General features: G+C 37.2%; 3 protein-coding genes across 3 annotated transcripts; 2 read left to right on the forward strand and 1 right to left on the reverse strand.

Moving 5' to 3' along the window:
- The first annotated feature begins 22 nt into the window (after window positions 1-22).
- LOC132194050 (egalitarian protein homolog) lies at window positions 23-13225 on the forward strand. The gene is made up of 9 exons (XM_059615107.1): window positions 23-388; window positions 1398-1819; window positions 3860-4232; window positions 4547-4821; window positions 9710-9790; window positions 10439-10683; window positions 10966-11166; window positions 11224-11435; window positions 11843-13225. Exons 1-9 carry the CDS (start codon window positions 133-135, stop codon window positions 12232-12234), a joined length of 2457 nt encoding a protein of 818 aa, XP_059471090.1. The 5' UTR covers window positions 23-132; the 3' UTR covers window positions 12235-13225.
- Window positions 13226-13727: 502 nt separating this feature from the next.
- LOC132194054 (mesencephalic astrocyte-derived neurotrophic factor homolog) lies at window positions 13728-15171 on the reverse strand. The gene is made up of 4 exons (XM_059615110.1): window positions 14880-15171; window positions 14698-14822; window positions 14495-14636; window positions 13728-14224 (listed from the first exon to the last, which is right to left on the reverse strand). Exons 1-4 carry the CDS (start codon window positions 14953-14955, stop codon window positions 14058-14060), a joined length of 510 nt encoding a protein of 169 aa, XP_059471093.1. The 5' UTR covers window positions 14956-15171; the 3' UTR covers window positions 13728-14057.
- A 140-nt stretch (window positions 15172-15311) lies between these two features.
- Window positions 15312-17864, forward strand: LOC132194053 (abl interactor 1-like). The gene is made up of 6 exons (XM_059615109.1): window positions 15312-15610; window positions 15671-15752; window positions 15804-15939; window positions 15993-16412; window positions 16965-17138; window positions 17198-17864. Exons 1-6 carry the CDS (start codon window positions 15589-15591, stop codon window positions 17303-17305), a joined length of 942 nt encoding a protein of 313 aa, XP_059471092.1. The 5' UTR covers window positions 15312-15588; the 3' UTR covers window positions 17306-17864.
- Window positions 17865-19300: the final 1436 nt, after the last annotated feature.

Genomic DNA, 19300 nt, shown 5'->3' on the forward strand with positions numbered 1-19300 from the left:
CTTCAAACATGTGGTGCTCAACGTGGAGGTGAAACTGTGGAATTCAATATGGCGGCGGTGCTGTAGGTCGAGGGCCCGTGTGGCTGTCATTCGGACGCAGAATTTGGGCCCGAGAGCGCGTGCAGTGCGGAGATGGACAGCTGCGAGTACGAGATGGTGCGCAACAAGACGCTGCTCTTCTTCTTCGAGCGCCTCATGGACAAGGGCGGCCCGCGGACCCTGCACGACCTGAGCTGCCAGTTCGGGGCCAAGGGCTTCACCAAGGAGATGAGGCAGATCGCCGGTGGCTCCCAGTCCGGCCTCAAGAAGTTCCTCGCCCAGTACCCCTCGCTCTTCACCATCAACGGCGACTTCGTCCACGTCAACCAATTCACCGGACAATCCACTGGTAAAATTAAAATATTAATTAAATAATAATTTTTTTTTAATTTCTCTCCACTTGCAATCGTGGTTATTGTTGCCATATAAGGGAAAACAGATATATTTTTTTTCTCATATCGTTTTATACAACAGAAATTATTGTAATTAAATGTATTTCTCGAGATTCCTTCAGTAAATATTATTGTGCTTCTTTGGCTTTTCTTGGCCTACGGAGAAGAAAAATGAATGTTTGGCTTCGTTGATTGATTTCCCATGTACGTAAGTAAGGCTGGCTTATTTTTAGCCGTATCAGCCACCGAGGCGTGGAAATCGTTTAAAAAGACTTTAATCGATTTGTATTATTGAGTTGATTGCGCTAATACTTCTCTACTTATTACCGAGGCGCGATGAAATTAATTGCGCAAAAATTCATTCATTCGGAACCACACACGTTTCTGTGAAAAAGTAAGAAATTCTCGGCTAGAAAAAGAAAATTATAATTCAGTGGTTATAAAAAATTGATTAATTGGATTTTTATTCATTCAAAATCTTTAAATTTAAGGAAAATTTAAAACTCAATGTAAACTAACAAAAAAAAAAAAAATTAAATTTTACGTTGAACTGAATATTATTAAAATTGTTATTGTTTTCTTTTTTTAAATTAGAAATTCATGAATTAAAAAAATACAATTATAATTTAAAAATACTCATCCTGTCAAAAAATAAAAAATCACTTAATATATTAAACTTTTTTTCAAATAATGAAATATTTTTAAACATTTTAAGCTATTTTGGGAAAATTAAGAACAAATTTTAATTTATTTACTTTTAAATGTTGAAATGCACAGAAGAATCATTATAAAGATTTAAAGTAATTCATATTATAATTTTTTTTTATTTGTATTAAAATTTTAAATCTAAATAAAGAAGATTTATATTTGGTTAAAAATGCCAAACTTTATAGAGTGAAATAATTAAATGATTCGATTAAAACTCAATTTTTGACGGTTTTTTTTTTTTCAAATTGTGCTTTACAGGGAACGGGACGGAGGGCGGACAGCGCGGCGTCCGTGAGCGGGACTACGCGCAGGAGGCGGTCGAGTACTTCAGCGGCAAGTTGCTGCAGTACGGCCCTGGGACGGAGGTGCCGATCCGCAGTCTGCTCGGCCATCGGTCGCAGGCGTCGCCCGAGGTGCGGCACATCTCGGGCCAGCACATCAGCACCTTCCGCGAGTTCCTGATGCGCCACCCGGACGCGTTCGCCGTCACCGACGAGTCGGTCATGCTGCGCGAGTACGAGGGCATGCAGGCGGCGCCCTTCCGCGAACTGCCGCCCGAGACCAGCGTCGACCCGGCCCTCGCGGCCCAGCTCATCGACTTCCTCGTCTCCTGCCTCGAGGGCAAGGGCCCCATGCTCGTCGACCAGCTCTTCCACTCGGTCTGCACCAGGTTCGCGCAGGTAAGAGCAATAATTTTATTTTTTTCTTTTTTTTGGAAGTTCAATTTCATTTTTTATTAGTTTGGAACCTCGTCTCCTGGCATTTCCATGAGAAGTGATTTCTTTTTATTAAAATTCAGTAATTTTAATTTTTTTACTGCGATAATTTCCTTGTACTTAAACTTTATTTGAAAGACAGATTAATAATATAACATATTTGTGAAATTTTAAAGAAAATTTAATTAAAATATTGAAAATCTGCATTAAAATTATTTATAAATGCTTTAAAAATTTGGCACTTTCGAGAGGGAGGAAATTTCAGTTTATCCCAGCCAGCGGAACAAAATTTGTCCCGACGCGTTTTTCTCATTTATCAAATCATCTGAGCTACAAAATCATTAAATTTGATTTCCATTACATATAATTATTCAACTTCATCTTTTGAAAAGTTTTTAATCTTTACTCTAATCAAAAAAATTAATTAATAGAAAAAATAATTTAAAATTTAATTTCTTTTCGGGCCATTTGGGACTCACCAAATTTGAGAAAACTAACTCCTGGATTACAAGCTCTTTAAATTTTTTTATTTTTACACCTATTGTTGTTATTTTAGAATTTTGTATAATTTGACACATTAGATGATGAGAAAATTTAAATAATTGTGTCAGCGTGTGTATAGCGCAGATTTTGACTGCTTGTGACGTTCATTTCAATGGCGTGACTAGGCAGATTTTCCACTTTTTTTATGTTCTTTCTCACGCAAGTGTCAAGTGTCTATTTAAAAACTTGGTTTTTGTGTGTTTTCACTTCTTCGCAGTCATCGATGTGCAAATCACGACGTCGCTTGTGTGTTTTTTTTTTTTTAGTTTTTCAACTCGTTGTTGTAATTTGTTAATATTTTTCGTTCAATTGATACGTGCGAAGCGGTTTGAAAAACTGGATCGTGAGGCAGAAGCAGAGGGGTCGAATTCGGCTCCCTCTGGGAGAGACAATGCTGCTGGTCATTAACAAGGACGTAAAAAGCAGGAGCTGTAATTTCCGAGGGATCTGTCGACAAGGCCGGCAGGTCTGCGAATTAAATTAAAAAAAGCCATATCGCACCGCCTGCATATAAAAAAAGAAATACACCGGAGAAGCCAAAGGTGCAGCAGAACGAGAATTTTTTTAACTTTGAATGAAAATACTAAAATACATGCGGGAGTATTAACAAAAATTGTCAAAATAAAAGAGTAACATTTTTTATAAATTTTCAACTTTTGATTGCAATTTTCATTTTGCTTTCAATAATTATTTAATCATTGAATTTTGTATCGTTTCATCACTGAAGTCCTAGAAATTATTTCTCTCACCCGTGTTGCGATGCGCTGAGAATAAAGTGTGAATTACAGACCGCCTCGGTGTGAAAAGGCGCCGGCTTGAATTTCAATTTGCGCCATAAATCAATGGTTTGTCCTTTTTGCGCGCGGTGTTGAAGGCAACCGACTTACACCGAAGAGAAACAAAGCAGAGAGAATTTAATACACCTGCCTTGCAGGAAATTAGAAATAATGACACATATCAAATGTTTACAGCACAATTCACACACTTTGTCACGTTTGCAGTGAAAATTTGCAATGACAGAAGCTGAGAAGTTCCGTTCTAAAAATTATCATTAATTTTATATATGCAAACTTAACAAAAATAAAACTTTTAATAGTGAAAAAGCTGATTAAAAATGAAATGTAATTTAAGTTTTAAAAAAATTAAAGATTTCGAGATTGAAATGTAAATAAATGTTAATATTTAATTAAACTATTAAATTATTATCATTTTATGTAATAAAAATTAAAAAATTTTCAAAAAATTTATTTATGTATTTAATTATAAAAAAAAGTTAAGGATTTTTTTTTATTAAATGTTTGTTCAAAAAGGGGAAAAACATATTTGTATGTGCAAATTTTCATATTTATCTTGAAGTTTAAATTATTATTTAAATATTTCAATTAATTTTATTTCCACCATTTTCTGTGTATTTGATAATTATTGATTTTAATGTGAATTTTTTGTGTTTTTTGATTTTAGGAAATGTGGTCGTGCATGTTCAAGACGCCTCAAGACTTGTCCACCTTCCTCAAGATGCACGGACACACGTTCCACGTGCAGAGCTCGCTGGTCACGCTGGTGCAGCGGCCGAGTTCGAACGCGAAGCCGCCGCACAACCCCAAGGAGATGGACCAGTGCAACAACAATGAGAATCTCAACAACGAGTCCGCGCTCAACATCAACAACAACATCAACCTCTCGGGCACGACGGGCGGCGCCAAGCAGACGCCCAAAATCATGAGCCTGCGGCAGCGCATCAACTCGCTGGTCATGAAGACGCTGGCCGACAACACCGAGAGGGACCGAATCGCCGCCACGGCCAACATCCACGCGCCCACCACCACACCTCTAGGTACAAAATCATTTTCATTCTGCAATGAATTCAAAAATTATTCAAGATTAAAAACATGAAACTAATTTAACAACAACCGCAGAGCTAACATTTGAAAAGATCCCTTGCTAGAATTTATTTCCATTTTAAATTCAAGTTTTCTTAATTGATTTCGAATCCAAATTTTGCCTCCATGATTCAGTTTCAATTTCTAAAAATGATACATTTATTTAGAGAAGATGTTTTTGTTTTGCGTTTTATGTCCTGAATTTAAAAAAAAACCGACTGTGTCTTGTGCTGTGAATGTAAATTTTGTTGTTATCGTTTTTTTGCAGACATGTCTGGAAATAGGGCGAGGGTGCTGCAGCGAGCGCGCGTCATCCAAAGCGTGCAAGAAGCCAACGCCGTGCTCGCAGAAATATTCAAAAGCAAGCCGTGCGCGGTCGCCTTCGATTGCGAGGGCATCAACCTGGGTGCCAGGGGTCAACTCACCCTCATGCAGTTGGCCACCCTCAACGGCAACGCGTACGTCTTCGACCTGCTCACCTGCCCGGCCCTGATCGCTGAAGGGGGTCTCCATTCCCTCCTCGAATCCACGGAAGTTGTTAAGGTAGGACAAAATCAATCTTACATTGAAAATGTTTTCATTAAAACTTCAAATGAGACAAAATAATGCATCTAGTTTAAAATGTAACCATTTTTTTTATATGTAATTTATTTTATTCTGTTATTTGATAAAATATATAATAATTTCAAGAGATCAAATTTAGCTGAAAGAGCCAATTTTTATATCTGCTCACAAAGAGGTAGACTTTCTTTCTTGTCTCTTATTCGTGCAGACCTGATGAAATTCTTTAAATTAAGTCTAAATCACGCTCAAACAAGCTTATTTTTCATTAATTTAACATTGTAAAGTCCTCAAATTGGACAAAAGAGTTTATTTTAACCTTGATTGAATTCGCTGAGGGCCAGATTTGTTGTTTTGTTTCTTCAGTTTCTTGTTCTGCTCTCCGAATATTCAAAATAATGGAATAAGCAATTCAAGATAATTTAATGTCTGAAATAAAGCTGGAATAAAAATTGGCAAAATTCATAAACAATTTCAAGACATTGCCTCTAAATCCTACTCTGTCAGTCTCGCTCGGATTGTTCTTGTCCAAGACCCGGGTCACTGGAGTTGACATTAACCTTGAATGATGTTGACTTTGCCTTGGCCACACTTAACTGGTCGTTTCACCGCGATTGGTGCGACGGTGTTGTTTGCTCAGGATTTGATTAGCGCGAGAAATTGCTGACTGGACCCGCACCCTAGTCCACCCTCCACCCCGCTATTCTGTATCTCGCTCGCCCGCTCGGCCGGCCTGAATTTGATTACGGTGCGCGCGCGAGAATTTATCCGATCAAATATTTATTCATCGAGGAGAGGAGAAAATTGACTCTGCGGCTCGTAAATGGAAACGCCGAGTTTTCCGATCAGCAGACGTACACCTTGCCAGCGTTTCGCCAGCGGGCTGATATCGAACGGGGGTGGAGGGTGTAATGTTCAAAACTCATTAACTGTTTGGTACATTTTAAAGGCTTCGATGAACATGATTTTGCAGTATTCAATTTTATATTGATTGAGATTGAGCAGGAAAAAATTGAATAAAATGGTTTTTTTAAACATGCGCAAAATAACTCAAGGTAAGAGGTTGACACCTATAAGTTTGCTCCTGTTTGATTGAAAATTTCACAAAATTTGATTGAAATTACTCAACAAAGAAGGTTTTGGCGTACAAACGATTTGTTATTGTAATTTGAATCTTCATGAAAGCTTATGTTATTTTTTTTTCATTTTAACCAGTATTTCATCTTATTAGACTCAAAAAAATCCAAAATAGATTTATTTTCAAATTTAATATTCTTATTTATTGATATTTCAGTTTCCAGTTAAACCATTCGTCTCAAGATTCCAGCTTTCTTTCCTCTGCAAAGTTGCACGCTTAGAAAGAGAAAATTCTCACGTGTGTCTCGATTTACCCTGCACGCGGTGGCGAGAGCGGCTCGCGTTTAATAATGCACGAAATCAACATGTCCCTTCAAAGCCGGCATGAAAAATTCACGGCGGCGGCGGCGCCAAGAAAGTTGCCGGCCGGGGAAATTGAAAATTATTCCGAGTGGCGTCCATAGATAATATTTAAGAGTGCGGCGAGCATCATGTTGAGATAAAATATTTAGGCCCCATCGGGAGGTGCGCGTGGCTGCCTTCGAATGGCCCTCGCGTCGGTCCGTATTTATAGTTATGGCTCCTAGTGGCATTTTGCACGCCGCCGCAAGACGCGGCGCACCTGCAGCCGCGTGCAAAATTAATTAACGAGCCACAAACGCTCTTCCCGAGAAATTCGTATCCCGCCGCGCGTATTTTGAGTGAGTTACGCAAATTGGCGCGGAAAGTGCGGATTAATTTTGCACGACACGAGTGCGTCGGAAGCGCTAATTGAAATTTCACTTCACGCCCAGCCAAAATACAACTTGGGCTCTAAGCAAGCTTAAAACGCTGATCAGAATTAGGCTCTAAAGACAAAAAAACAGGTGATTGACAAACATTTTTAAGTTAAATTTAAACTAAAGTGGATTTATTTTATTTTAAATCATCATTTTTGAATAGGATGCATCAAAATTCATCAATTGGGGCAAATATTTTTAAACAAATCCTCAATTTTAATGTTTCGTCATAAAAGGTCTCCATTGGAATATTGGAATTTGAAAAATACAAAGATCTTTTTCATTCGTTATTTATTGTAAAAATAAAAATATAAATCATCATTACCATCGTTTGCAGGAATTAATTAATTTACTCGTAAACAAGAAAAATGGAAAAAATAAATACATTTTTGTCCTTTCATTGAAACACTTCTCAAATATTTTATATGATGTTAAACAATTTTATTAAAATGATCTTTAAGCTTTAAATAATGAATAATGAAGATAAAATCCACCTTTAATCAATTTATTTACTCTTGGCAGCACTTTAATTTTTAAATTTATTTTTTATTTTTTACCAAATTCTATCAAAAAAATCAGGTTAATTGAATCTGAATAAGTCATTGATTTTTTTTTAATTGTATATTTCAGCGTTTTTATTCTCCTTTCTAAGTAAAATTCAGATTCGTCCAACCTCCGTGTATTCGTAGAAAAGTACCAACGCAGGTGTCGTTCTGGCGCGTCAGCTTGTCAAAATCTCTTTTCTGTCCGAGCCGTAAACCAAAGGTCTTCCCTGGCATTTTGCATATATATTTTTACGCGGAAAAGATGGAAATTGATCGGATGCCGAAGTCGGAGGAAAACAGACCGCATAAATATTGACGAGGGGGAAAAGCAGCCCGAGTCTGTCTCTCTCTCTTCGGAGGAACTAATAATAATAAAAGAGCAGGAAGAGAACATAAAACGCTGATCCTCCGCGCCAGGTACACCAGCGTGACATAAATTGTTATTTTTCGCGCCGGCTCTCTCTCTTTCCCTGGCATATATAAAAAATACATCAGCCGCCAGCAAAGAGCGAATTTATTTTCGTCCGCAGTGAGCATCTCTGTGCATTTTCTCGGATTACAAAAGGGTTGTGATAAGACGGATTAGCGCGAATTCCTTTGTTTTGCAGCAAAACTTGTGTTGCATGTGTCGCCATTCTCACTCTGGCTTATTTTAGATCCATTCTCGAAGAATTAATTCAGAGAGACAAAGATGCTTTCGCTGTTGTCTGGGAAGAAAAGTAAGGCGCCGGCGAAAGAAGAAAGAAAGCGCTCCGGATTGTTTCCCACGAATAAACGTCTAATGAATTGTTGGGCTTCCTAAACGGATGCTAATCGGATCTTTTCATTTGTTACACTGGAGGGGACGGAGAAAAATTGCTTACAAATTAATAGTTCTAAACTTTCTTTTAGCAATTTAAGCAGCAATAATTTTTTTGGTATTGAATTTTTTATTAATTTCCTTTATTTAATTAAATATAAAAGAAAAATATACCTACATTAAAAAAAATTAAATAATTTACTTAATTAAAATCTATGAATTTTGCTTAATCAGCAAGATATTCAAGAAATTATACTTTTTAAAGCTGGTTATTGAAAATTTGAAATTATAAACCAATTCCAAATGAAAATGTAAACAATTTTATGTTATTTAAATTATGCAAAAGATACAAATTGTACAAATTTTTTTTGGTTTCTTAATTATTGCGATTCCAAATAAAATCCTGGAAATTGCGAGTTCCATTCTTCATTTTATTCAGAAACAATTTATCACGTGGAACGTCAGTCAATACATGTCCCGAGGATTGCACCTGCCGCTTTTCCTCAAGTGGGATTTGTCCTGGCTCTATGCTGGAGTTTCACTCGAGAGTTCCTTTATTTCGGGCGCTTAGGTGCTCTGTTCTGTGCATTACCGCACTTTAAATATTCATGGCGCTCGCTCTCGCTTGATCATCCACTTTATACCGCTCAATTTAATCCGCACCTGCGTCCCGCCCTTTTGTTTCGCTCGTGCTAAACTGCGGCTCGCTTATTAAATGGAAAAGTTTTGTGATCGACGACGACGATTATTAAGTTTGCGCCAACTGGTGCTCAAAGTGATGAAAGTGACGAATTTCCAAAGTTGCTCGGCAAATCGTGCAAAACAAAATTCACACCTTGCATTTTCAGTAAATTTATTTAAAATAAAATATTAAATAAAATGATCAAATGAATTTATTTTATATGTTTAAATTGAGGATCTACAAACACCTTATTTGATGAAAAAAGTTCAATTGAATAATCAGCATCTTATTTTCATTTCAAATAACCAATTTTGAAAAAAAAAACTTTTATCCAAAGAATAACACATTGAAGTAAATAAACAATAAATAATTTTTTTTTAATTTTAGCACTCATGTTTTTGCATTTCCAGATTCAAGCCATTCTTCTTCATATTTCTACAAATTAATTAAAAAATGATTATATTTCTGAGGAAATTTAAATCCAATCTTTTAACCCAGCAAAAGCTTCAACACACTTTGGCTTTTCAAGTGGCTTTTTGAGCGTCTTGGATCCTTGGCAAAAGCTGCTCCCTTAACTTTTTCTCTCTCCATCGCGAAAAGTGCGAGCCTGTTGCTCTGGCACATAAAAAGCGGAAAATATGGCGGGGCCCATATTTTCTCTCTTGGCGCAAAGGTGGATTAGTTGAATGAATTCTGGAGCCTTGCGAAAGGCAAAGGAGCGAGCCTGCGAGTGAGTCACTCCTCGGAACGGGGCACGTAGCAAGCAAGGGTGGGTCGACGGGGCCTCCCCTGAGTACAATATTTAAGGCACCGCACCTGCTTAAATATTTACCGGCCGCCTCTAAATAATGCTTTCGCCTCAGCCATTTTTACGCCCCTCCATAAATTGATACGTATAAAAACGGGCCGCGCCGCTTTTCTGCAAATTGCCACAGCTGAATTAATTAGTCCGACAGGGAGATTTACGACTTTGTTGCGTTTGTTGCAGATTATCCACGACTGCCGGAACGACAGCGTTAATTTGTACAACCAGTACGGCATCACGCTCAACAACGTTTTCGACACGCAGGTAATTTTCCACCTTTAAATTTTAATGTGTCATCGAATGCATTTCTAAATTTTGTTGAAAAAAAAATCGATACATTTGGCGTGAAAATGTGATTTTTAATCACATTTCATTAAACTTTCCGAAACAATCGATTGAAAATATTAAAAAAGAATTATTACTAAAATTTGTATCAGAAGTAAATTTATTATTGTCAAAATCAATAACAGTATCTGCATCAAAATTTAAAATTTCATTGAGTTTTAAAAATTTTGTTCAAATTTAAAACAAAAATTTATAAGTTTTGAACCAGAAATTTGCCATTTTTTTCAGTCAGTTTTAATAATAAAAAAAAAACGAATGAAATTACGTTTGTAATTTCCAATTTTTGATAATTATTGAAAGTAAATTAAAAATCAGTTTATTCCTCCGTCTCAACCCTTTTCCTTTTTTGAGATTCATTTTTGCTGAAGCTTTATTCTGAAGCCTTCCGCTGCAAACAATTCTGCTTCTGACAAGCCCTTTCAAAACGTTTTTCCTTTTCTCCTCCTCCGCCTACATGTTTGTTTTGCGTCCCTCGCGACTTTTAGCGTGCTCGTCGCAATCAAAGCGAAAAATGAATCGATTACCATTCGGTCCGCTGACTCTGCTCTGTTTTCCGTGGAAATTTAGGCGGCGCACGCGATCCTGCAGCTGCAGGAGACAGGCAAGCCCGTCTACAAGGTGAAGAACGTGAGCCTGAACACGCTGTGCGAGCTCTACCAGGCGCCCATCAACCCCATGAAGGACCAGCTGAAGAGCGTCTACCGCAGAGACCAACGTTTCTGGGCCCGCAGGCCGCTCACCAGGGACATGATTTTCTACGCTGCCGCCGACGTGCTCGCTCTTGTTCCCCAAGTGTACGAAGGCATGAGAAGGTACAAAGTTAATTTGTTCGTTAAAAAATTTTTAAACAAGAGAAATTCTGTTATTTAAAATGAATTTCAAAAATAGCGTTTTTTTATTATTATAATTCCAAAAGATATTTAAATAAATCAATTTATTTAAATTAAAATACATAAAAATAACGTCAGAGAAAATAATTTGCAAAGAAAAATAACATCATTTGTATGCAATAAAATTTTTTAATAAGTTAAATGTAGAAAAATTAACAATTTTCTTATCTCATTTAAAATTTTTTGTTCTTATCAAATTTTCAGGTCAATCCAGTCAGAGCGAGAGGCCCTCTTTCAAGACTTATGCCGCGAACAGGTGATGATGCATGTCACTCCATCCGAGGTCAAACTTCACAAGAAGCAGCGCAAAGTTGAGACCGAGGTCGTCGACCTCAAGTGCAAGCTGTCCGCGGCGCAGGGCGCAAAGTCCCTCGTGCTCAGCAACAGGGAAATTAGACTGCTTAGGTATATATTTCCTTTTCTTTCTATTAAAATTGTTCTTATTAAATTATCTCCCTCCAGATACGTTGAGTTGACTGAAGATGAGAAAAACAAGCTCAGAGGCTCGTATAAAGTTGCTCGCAAACTGGAAAAGCTGGAAGGCGCTGGTGGCGACAGGTCGTACAGTGACGACGACGATGATGAAGACGAGAGTGAAGACATCATCGGTGACTTTCCTAGTCTTGACAGCACCTGCAGTGGTCACACCTCTCCTGATGCCTCCATTTCAACAGGTACAATTTATTTCAGTTTCCACAGAAATTTGAATACAATTTCTATTAAATTTAATGTGTGGAAAATTTAAAGAAATGAAATGAGAATTTGAAAAACAATTTAGAAACTAAGTAATTTGGAACTTTTTTTTTTTTTTTTTTTTGCGAAAAGTATTTAATATTCCAGAATATTCTAAATTAAATACTTTATTTGAAAATGATTTCATTTTTTATTTTAAATTAAATTAATGGATTCCAATTATTGGAAAGAATTGTAAATATTTGCTTTTTTAAATGAGAATTCTTCAAAACTCTCATTTTATCTAATCAAATTCTGCAGTTGAACTTAATTTGGGGAGAAATTGGAATTTTTTTTTCATTTAAATTGGAATTTGTCTCTTTAATTACTAAATTAAATCCTTTTGCAGGTTTAATAACCTCTCCGCCCTTATCGCTGGACCCTCCAACCCTCACCGAAAGCATGCAGATGATGGACGAGATTCTGTCCGACGGTCTGATGGACAAAGTGGAAAAGATGGAGCGGCTGGAGGCCGTCCTGTCAGCGGCCACCTCCGGCCTGGACCGCCTCGCCTCTGACTCGGCCGAGCAGTCCTTGTGCGTCTGTCAGTGTCACCAAGCAAGGGAGGTGACCAACGTGTCGGCCACAACCTCTCCCATGAACTCCATAACCCATTCTGCGGGCCGAGCAGAGGTGGCCAGTCAAACGCTGGCCACCGGTGACATCGTCATCACCAGAATTTTTTTCACCGAGGAAGAGAAGGAGAAAGAAAAAACGTTGTCCCCTAGAGGGGAAGAGTAGAACTTTCTATGACAATTCTAATAATTGGGTTTGGCAATTTTCCGTTCATGGTTGCTTTGGTGTTTTGTTTCCTGTCCTTGTTGTTTTTATTTGTTTTTGCACACCAATCCATACAAAGCCCTGTGTTGTTTTGCACTGTTGGATATTTTCTGTACATTCCAATTTTTGGAAGGATTTTTCCCGTAGCATGTTTTTTTTAATTCTGGAAAAGTGCCAAGCCTAATTTGGTTATTGCCTTGTTTTCAAGGAACTCACCTGCAGTATTAGTGAGTAGACAATACTTAATTAAAGGAAGCTACTTTGCTGAGAGGAAGTGCTCACTAATTTTTACGCGCTAATAGTTTTTGACGGTTTATATGTTAATTTGCTTGTAAAATATTTAATTTATATTGTATACTACCAGCTTATCAAGACAGAACAGTGCCTGATGCATTCATTGATTTTTGTCGGACGGAGTTTGTGTAATAAAATGACAAAATTGCTCTGAGGTCGTGGTTCGAGATGCAAAGTACGAACGAGCTCTCAGATTTCTTAAACCAATTAAGAAAGTCTGACGACATTTGCCTTATGGAAAGTATTTATATATACACAAGTGATTTTAAACAAAAATTATACACGCGTCGTTCTAGGGCTAGAAGACATTATTTGTTCTCTGTTATTTGCATTGAATATCAATCATATATAATCTGTGATTACTAATTTGGGCTCTGTGTTGTACTCCTTTCTTGTGATTCCTCAAGACGCTTTATTTCTGCCCTCATTCATTTTGCTTGCTTTTTTATAAAACCCCGTTGAGTAGTGCAGCTGGATTTTTGTATCCTTCTTTCAATTAAGACAAATCTACTTCTTGAATGGCCTTGAATAATCATGCAAAACTATCTCTGATCTAAACTAATCAAGCTTACGACAAAGTACTTAAAAGTGACAAACTTTATGCAATGCAACTGTAAAAATGACTATCCAACTGGTGTAGACGTTTCTTTGAATATTGCTCACTAAGGGATACATGCATACAAACTGATTAAACTTGACACCTTTTGAAGACTATTTTTCCATGATATCCCACGTGAATTTTAAGATGCGCAGAAAAGAAAAATACACACACATGTATAATGATGAAACAGAAGTTGAAAATGGCCATATTTTAATAAAAAAAAGGTGTAAATAAAATAACAAAAAGTTAATGACACTTGTCACGCTTTGGATGTTCAAAGTATGATGCAGATTAATATCTACAATTCATAGTAGTTGCCTGAACGAATTCAGAAGTAGGGACAACATATAATGATAGAAAAAAGGTACATAACTATTGGGATATTAGCTAGTCGTAGGACAAGGAATGCCTGTGCAAAATAATTTATGCCGAGAGTGATAGTATTTTGAGCAACTGTGAACGAATGATGATGTACAGACCAATAAAAATCTGTCAATACATTTATTATTTACCAAAAACTTGTTTCCTTTCACGCTTAATAAGGACAATACAGTGTAAAATTTCATTTCGAAAAAAGAATCTTTATTTAGGTTTTTTTCATCTCATTTAACAAAACGAACATGTTTGGTAAATTGAAGACAAGTTAGATCATCGTGTTTTTAAATTAAGAACTGTCCACGGACTGTAACAATCGTAATGCCCTGCATCTCCGTGAAAATCTAGATGCTTCGATTGACTTCATTAATTTTCGCAATTCACACCAGACAAGAATAAATTATAATAATCAGCTTTAAAGAGAGATAACACTATATGATTTTAAACACTCCATCCAGGCAAACAATCAATCAACCAATTACTCGTCAGGTCCAGTCTCAGATGCTCGAGTCGGTCACAACTCTTCCCTCATGTACTTTGGCTTGAGCTCCTCTATCCTCTTGATGAAATCTGTTTTCTCAAGACAACCTTCACAATCCTCATCCCAGTCGTTCAGGATTTTCTTCAGATCACGGACCTTCAGCTTTTTCAGGTCGACAGTCTTCAAATCGATTGTCTTGTCTAGAAGATTAAAATAGAGCAAAAAACATGATTTAAAAAATTTCTAGAATATTGTAATTTGGATTACGTAACCGATTTTGAGGAGAATATTACTGAAATTTCATTAAAAGTTTTAATTTCAAAAGGCTAGAATTGAATAAATATTTTTAAATTACCTCACTTCTGGCTGAGGTCATGAAAATTTTCAAAATTTGCGTCAAATTATGGACGTTTTAATTAAAATTTAATTTTAACAGGGCTCTTTAAAACTTGTATGGATTAAATACGCACCATATCGCAGGTCACAAATCTGAGCATCCTTTTTCTTGAGCTTTTCGCAAATTTTGTCTGCAGGCAAGCTATAGGAAATGGGCTTCGAGAGCTCTCCTAGAATCCCGGTTGCCGATTCTTCAAGGCCGCCCAAATAGTAACACTAGCGAAATTCAGATGAAATTACACATACAACTATATTATTATTTTAAATTTAAGCTTACGAATCTGTTTTCCTTTCCACGCAGATCTTTGCAGTAATCTCTGAATTTGTTTTCGATCGCTTTGGGGTTTTTTTTCGTTGCCTCCGAGAGCGAATCTGTGAACCTCTGGACCACCTTGATGCAAACTGCAAACGAGATGTACATTTTTAATTCATTAAGGGTCGTTGAACGCTTTAACATACCTTCGCACTCGTCGGGTTTAAGGGCGGACACAGTGGCCACCAGGGCCATCGAAAGACAAACGGCGGCGAACCGCATTTTGAGACCTGCGAAAAGTAGAGCCAAAAGCGAAGCAAATCCGGATTCTATGAATGAGATCCCGGGTAGAAAATGATTCCGTTGGCGAGACGACACTCGGGACGTGGTCAGGAATTTATAGGACGGCAGACAGTACCGTTTGTGCCACAAGAATCGCAAAGGAAAGAAAATGAGTCAAGCATCCACGTCAGTTTTCTATTCAGGGTTAAAGACCAGCTGGCGAACTCTGATTGGTCCACATGGGCTGGTCCGCGCTGTGATTGGTCGGCGCAAAATGGAACCTCGTTTGAATTTTCCTCTCCAATGCTTCTCCTCTGCGCAGCAAGAACGTTCGGTTTTCAGCACAAAAGGGTGGGGAGGGGTAACAAAACTTTGCCTACACTGTTGCTTTCGGCAGGCGAATCCGTCTTTCTTTGAGACAAGTGTCTGGATTTGGTTATCAGTCAGATTTCACTTCAGATGAGTGTGAAATTGGCGGACTTTTTGCAGTTTTCCCGAGTTCTTCGCCACAGCTGTGACATGTAGACGTTCAACGAGGTCATTTGGCGAGAGCTGCGTGCCTGTAAATGCCAGTCAATCTCGATAAAAAATACGCCCCCGACCTACAAGCAGATCGACGTTTACTTTGCAACCATGTCAGGAAGTAAAAACAATGGTAAGATTACATCACACAAATTTGATTAAATTTTTGGACCAACCGTCGTGCAAATTTCAGCTCCTCTTGTGCCAATCAGGCCTCCACCACCTCCTCCTGGAGCTCAGGGAAGCAACAAGCAAAATGTACCTGCCAAAATAAGGTTTGAAAATGACATCTGGAAAATTGGCAATCATTAAAATTATTATTTCAGGAGTGGAATGAACCTGTCGAAACTCCTTCCGAAGCGGATGCAGAGAAATGGTCCGAGTGCTCTGGGTCCTCAGGGTTCAAAAAAGTCTGCACCACCACCCAGACCTCCTCCTCCAAAGGTCGCTCCTAAGCAACCGGTACCTGAACTAATACATTTTTAAACAATTTAATTATTTTTAATTTTATTCAGGTGCTCATTGACCTTCTGAGTGGTTCTCCTCCCAGTTCTCCGTCTCCCACTCTTCGTTCACAGGAGAGTGGCTTCGAAGAGTCGCCGGACGTCTGGCGCAGTTGGCCCGACAGTTCCAACTCCACTCCAATGGTGGACTGGACGGTGGGGCCAACGACCAATAGTTTTGCATCCGCAGACCCGTGGGATATGGAGTGGCCGACGTCGTCGGCAAATCAGACTTCTTCGAATTGGGCCAAATTCGACTCGGTCCAGCCGCAGAGGCAGTTGTCCGAGGTCCGGTCGACTACGATGCCGACCCTGGGCTCTTCTGCGCCTGTATCAGGCTCAGCTGCTGCGGCAACCATCAAGAGTGCGCCATCCATGCCCACCATCATCAGGGGTGGACCTCCCAAAAAACTGGTCAAGAAAGATAAAGTGGTTAGAGCTAGTTTAGAGCTTTTACTTAGAGTTCCGCTTATTTCTGCAATTCAATTATTATTTAACAAGTTTTTTTCCTTATGTTCTAATTATTTGCCATATAAATTGGTTCAATTTTTTAAATTTTAAGAATAATTTTTTTTTTAAAGTAAAATTAAATTTTTCTCCAAAATTGTAGTCATTTCCCAAATAAATTTGTTCCATATTGAAATTTTATATAAACTTCAATAATTAAAAAAAAATTACTAAATTAAATTAAAATAATTAAATTAAATTTTTCCTAAATTTTTTATTATTTGCCATATAATTCATATTGTAAATTTATATAAACTTATTTAAATTAAAAGAAAAAAATTACATTCGATTGAATTAATCTTAATAAGTACGCTTCGCACCTTTCCAAAATTCCTATCCACTCCTTAGAGATTTATTGTGAATTAAATCAGAATAATTGAGTTCAATGTGACATCTTTTTATTAAAAATTTATTTAAATTTAGAAATTCTATGTAATTATTTTTGTTAAATTAACAGAGGAATTACGTAAATTGTAGGAGGAGATTTTAGAGGATGAAGTTAGTCTGGTCTACAGCCCTCCAATGCCGAGTTTTCCTCCTCCTGAACTTCCAGCCGACGTTGAAGACTCCTCTAGTGAAACATCCAGTAACTTTGTAGCCATTGCTCTTTATGATTACGAGTCAGATCATCCTGACGACCTGAACTTTAAGGTGATTAAAAAAAAACTATAAATATTTTAGAAATTTATTAATCGAATTAAAAATTTCAGGCTGGAGATGTGATTGAGGTGCTCTCGGCAGTGAACGAAGACTGGTTTACTGGGCAGTGCGGAGACAGGGTAGGACATTTTCCATCCAATTTTGTGGAGCCTCAGTGATTCGAGGCAAATTTCATCAAAATGTGATCGTGCGACTTTTTTGCCCCCAATATTCGATACAAGCCCATTAAGTGATCTGCATTTTTTGTGTGCGTCAGGGTAACTTGACTGCATCAGCTTATTCAACATTCGTCAAATATCCATGATTTATGAATTCAGTGCATCCATTTGCTGCCAATTTACATTAGTTAAAACGCTACTTTAATGCTCTAGTGATCTTAGATTAATCCACTTTTCACCTTTGTAATTTTAGTACGAGTAATCCTCACTGAAAAATTCATAAATTTTTACAATTCTTGAATAAATAAAATACTGTTTCTCTCTATTGCATAAAAACCTGAAACGATTAATTTGTAAATCCTCTGAACTTTGATATTATTTATGTTATGCAGGGTGATACTCACAGATGGCGTTCTTAGTGAGCAATTGACTTAATGACTGAGTTCAACAAAAAACATTCGCTCCCTTCTCTTGCAGGATAGATTTGGAATGTTTGTAAATAGTAGCTGGAGGCGCGCCACTTGGCACTCTTTGAAGGAGATTTTTTGTTGCTCCATCACACATTTCCCTTCTCTGATAGAAAAAAAAATTCGCAACAACATTTGATGAATTGACACGTTCATTGTCTATTATATTTGCCACCCGCAGATTGGTTTTTTTGCACAAGTGGGCCAACCGACGTTCATTCATTGCAATTTACTGAGCTCGGAACTTGTCACTGGGGGACACAAACTCTCAATCATGACAGGCATTTCCTATTGCTACGATCTCGGGACCACTCGTCTAGATTATGCACAATGAACTTGTTACAAATCAAGGTTAACCCCTAATTAAATAAAAAGTGGCCCTTGGAATTAAATTAAAAAATGTCTTAAAAAAACTGTATTTAGATTAATTTTTTTCTTACAATTTAAACTCATTCCCAAGCATGAATTAAGTTTAAAATGTGTTGATTTAAAATATTATTTTATAATTTTTATACTCAATTGTTAGTCTCAACTTAAACTGAATAACTGATTTTCAAATTAATTAGTTCTATTTGAGTATGTAATCGCGGGGAAATTTAAAATCATCAACTTTTCCTCAAAACAGGTTTCAGTGACGTCAATTCATCTTAATTTAATGATCGTGGTTTTCCTTGTTTTGCTTGAGCGCAGCAGGTGAACTCATTTTGACCCCCATTTATTTATTTATTTATTTCTGTGGAGAATCCCCATTATTAATGTGAGCGTGGCTAAATTAAAAATTGCACCCAAAAGAAACTAAAAAAAATCCACAGTAATTTTGCCTTGAGATATTTTTAAGGGGCGGCATAAATCAAAGCGTGCTCTCAGCTAAATGACAGATGTTAAAAGAGCAAATTATTTATCTTTCAATCAACATTGAATTTTTCCTGAGCGAGACAGTATTGCCGACAACTTATAAACTAACTGATTAAATTTAGAATAAGTTCCAACAAAATTGTCACATTTTAAATATGCAAAATTTCATGATTAAAAAAGGAGGGAAGTAAAATTATTGCTGGAGCACCAATACTCATAAACACTGGATTTATTATTATTTTTTTAACAAGTAAAACAAGACTACATTTATTTACTTCTGCTTTGAAAGTGATTAAGTATAAAGTAAACTTGAATTTACAAATCTAAAAATAAATCCAGATAAACCAGAAATGTATTGATTTTTTTTTTAAATTTTCATTTATCAAGGGCAGCTGCATTTTTATCCCAAATAAAAGAACTAGTTTAAAAATAATCTCAAGTGCTTTTTTAAAAAAAGGGTGATAAACTTCTCCACCATGTCTGGGTTCCTGGGTTGGAGGGAGTCGCTTCTTCTGTAACATTTTGCGCACAAATGTGTTAAATTTGTATGTGCGTCAGAAATGGAAAAAATGTAAAAAATTCGTGTGAGGCCTTCAGTGGGAATTGATAAAATTGCAAGCGCATTGCTTGTGGGAGTCGCCGGCGGTGATCGAGAGTCCCGGCCGAGAGGGGG

This window comes from Neocloeon triangulifer, unplaced genomic scaffold (genome assembly GCF_031216515.1).
Source record: "Neocloeon triangulifer isolate White Clay Creek 2 clone unplaced genomic scaffold, ASM3121651v1 ptg000005l, whole genome shotgun sequence".
Classification (NCBI taxonomy): domain Eukaryota; kingdom Metazoa; phylum Arthropoda; class Insecta; order Ephemeroptera; family Baetidae; genus Neocloeon; species Neocloeon triangulifer.

Excerpts from the sequence above, each read along its gene's own strand:
- LOC132194050 (XM_059615107.1), top strand. The coding sequence starts at position 133 with ATGGACAGCTGCGAGTACGAGATGGTGCGCAACAAGACGCTGCTCTTC. Across the intron at positions 11,167-11,223 it reads AGGGAAATTAGACTGCTTAG|ATACGTTGAGTTGACTGAAG; the intron begins GTATATATTTCC and ends ATCTCCCTCCAG. Across the intron at positions 11,436-11,842 it reads TGATGCCTCCATTTCAACAG|GTTTAATAACCTCTCCGCCC; the intron begins GTACAATTTATT and ends ATCCTTTTGCAG.
- LOC132194054 (XM_059615110.1), bottom strand. The coding sequence starts at position 14,955 with ATGCGGTTCGCCGCCGTTTGTCTTTCGATGGCCCTGGTGGCCACTGTG. Across the intron at positions 14,823-14,879 it reads TAAACCCGACGAGTGCGAAG|TTTGCATCAAGGTGGTCCAG; the intron begins GTATGTTAAAGC and ends TCTCGTTTGCAG. Across the intron at positions 14,637-14,697 it reads GTGGAAAGGAAAACAGATTC|TGTTACTATTTGGGCGGCCT; the intron begins GTAAGCTTAAAT and ends GAATTTCGCTAG.
- LOC132194053 (XM_059615109.1), top strand. The coding sequence starts at position 15,589 with ATGTCAGGAAGTAAAAACAATG. Across the intron at positions 15,611-15,670 it reads GTCAGGAAGTAAAAACAATG|CTCCTCTTGTGCCAATCAGG; the intron begins GTAAGATTACAT and ends TGCAAATTTCAG. Across the intron at positions 16,413-16,964 it reads TGGTCAAGAAAGATAAAGTG|GAGGAGATTTTAGAGGATGA; the intron begins GTTAGAGCTAGT and ends CGTAAATTGTAG.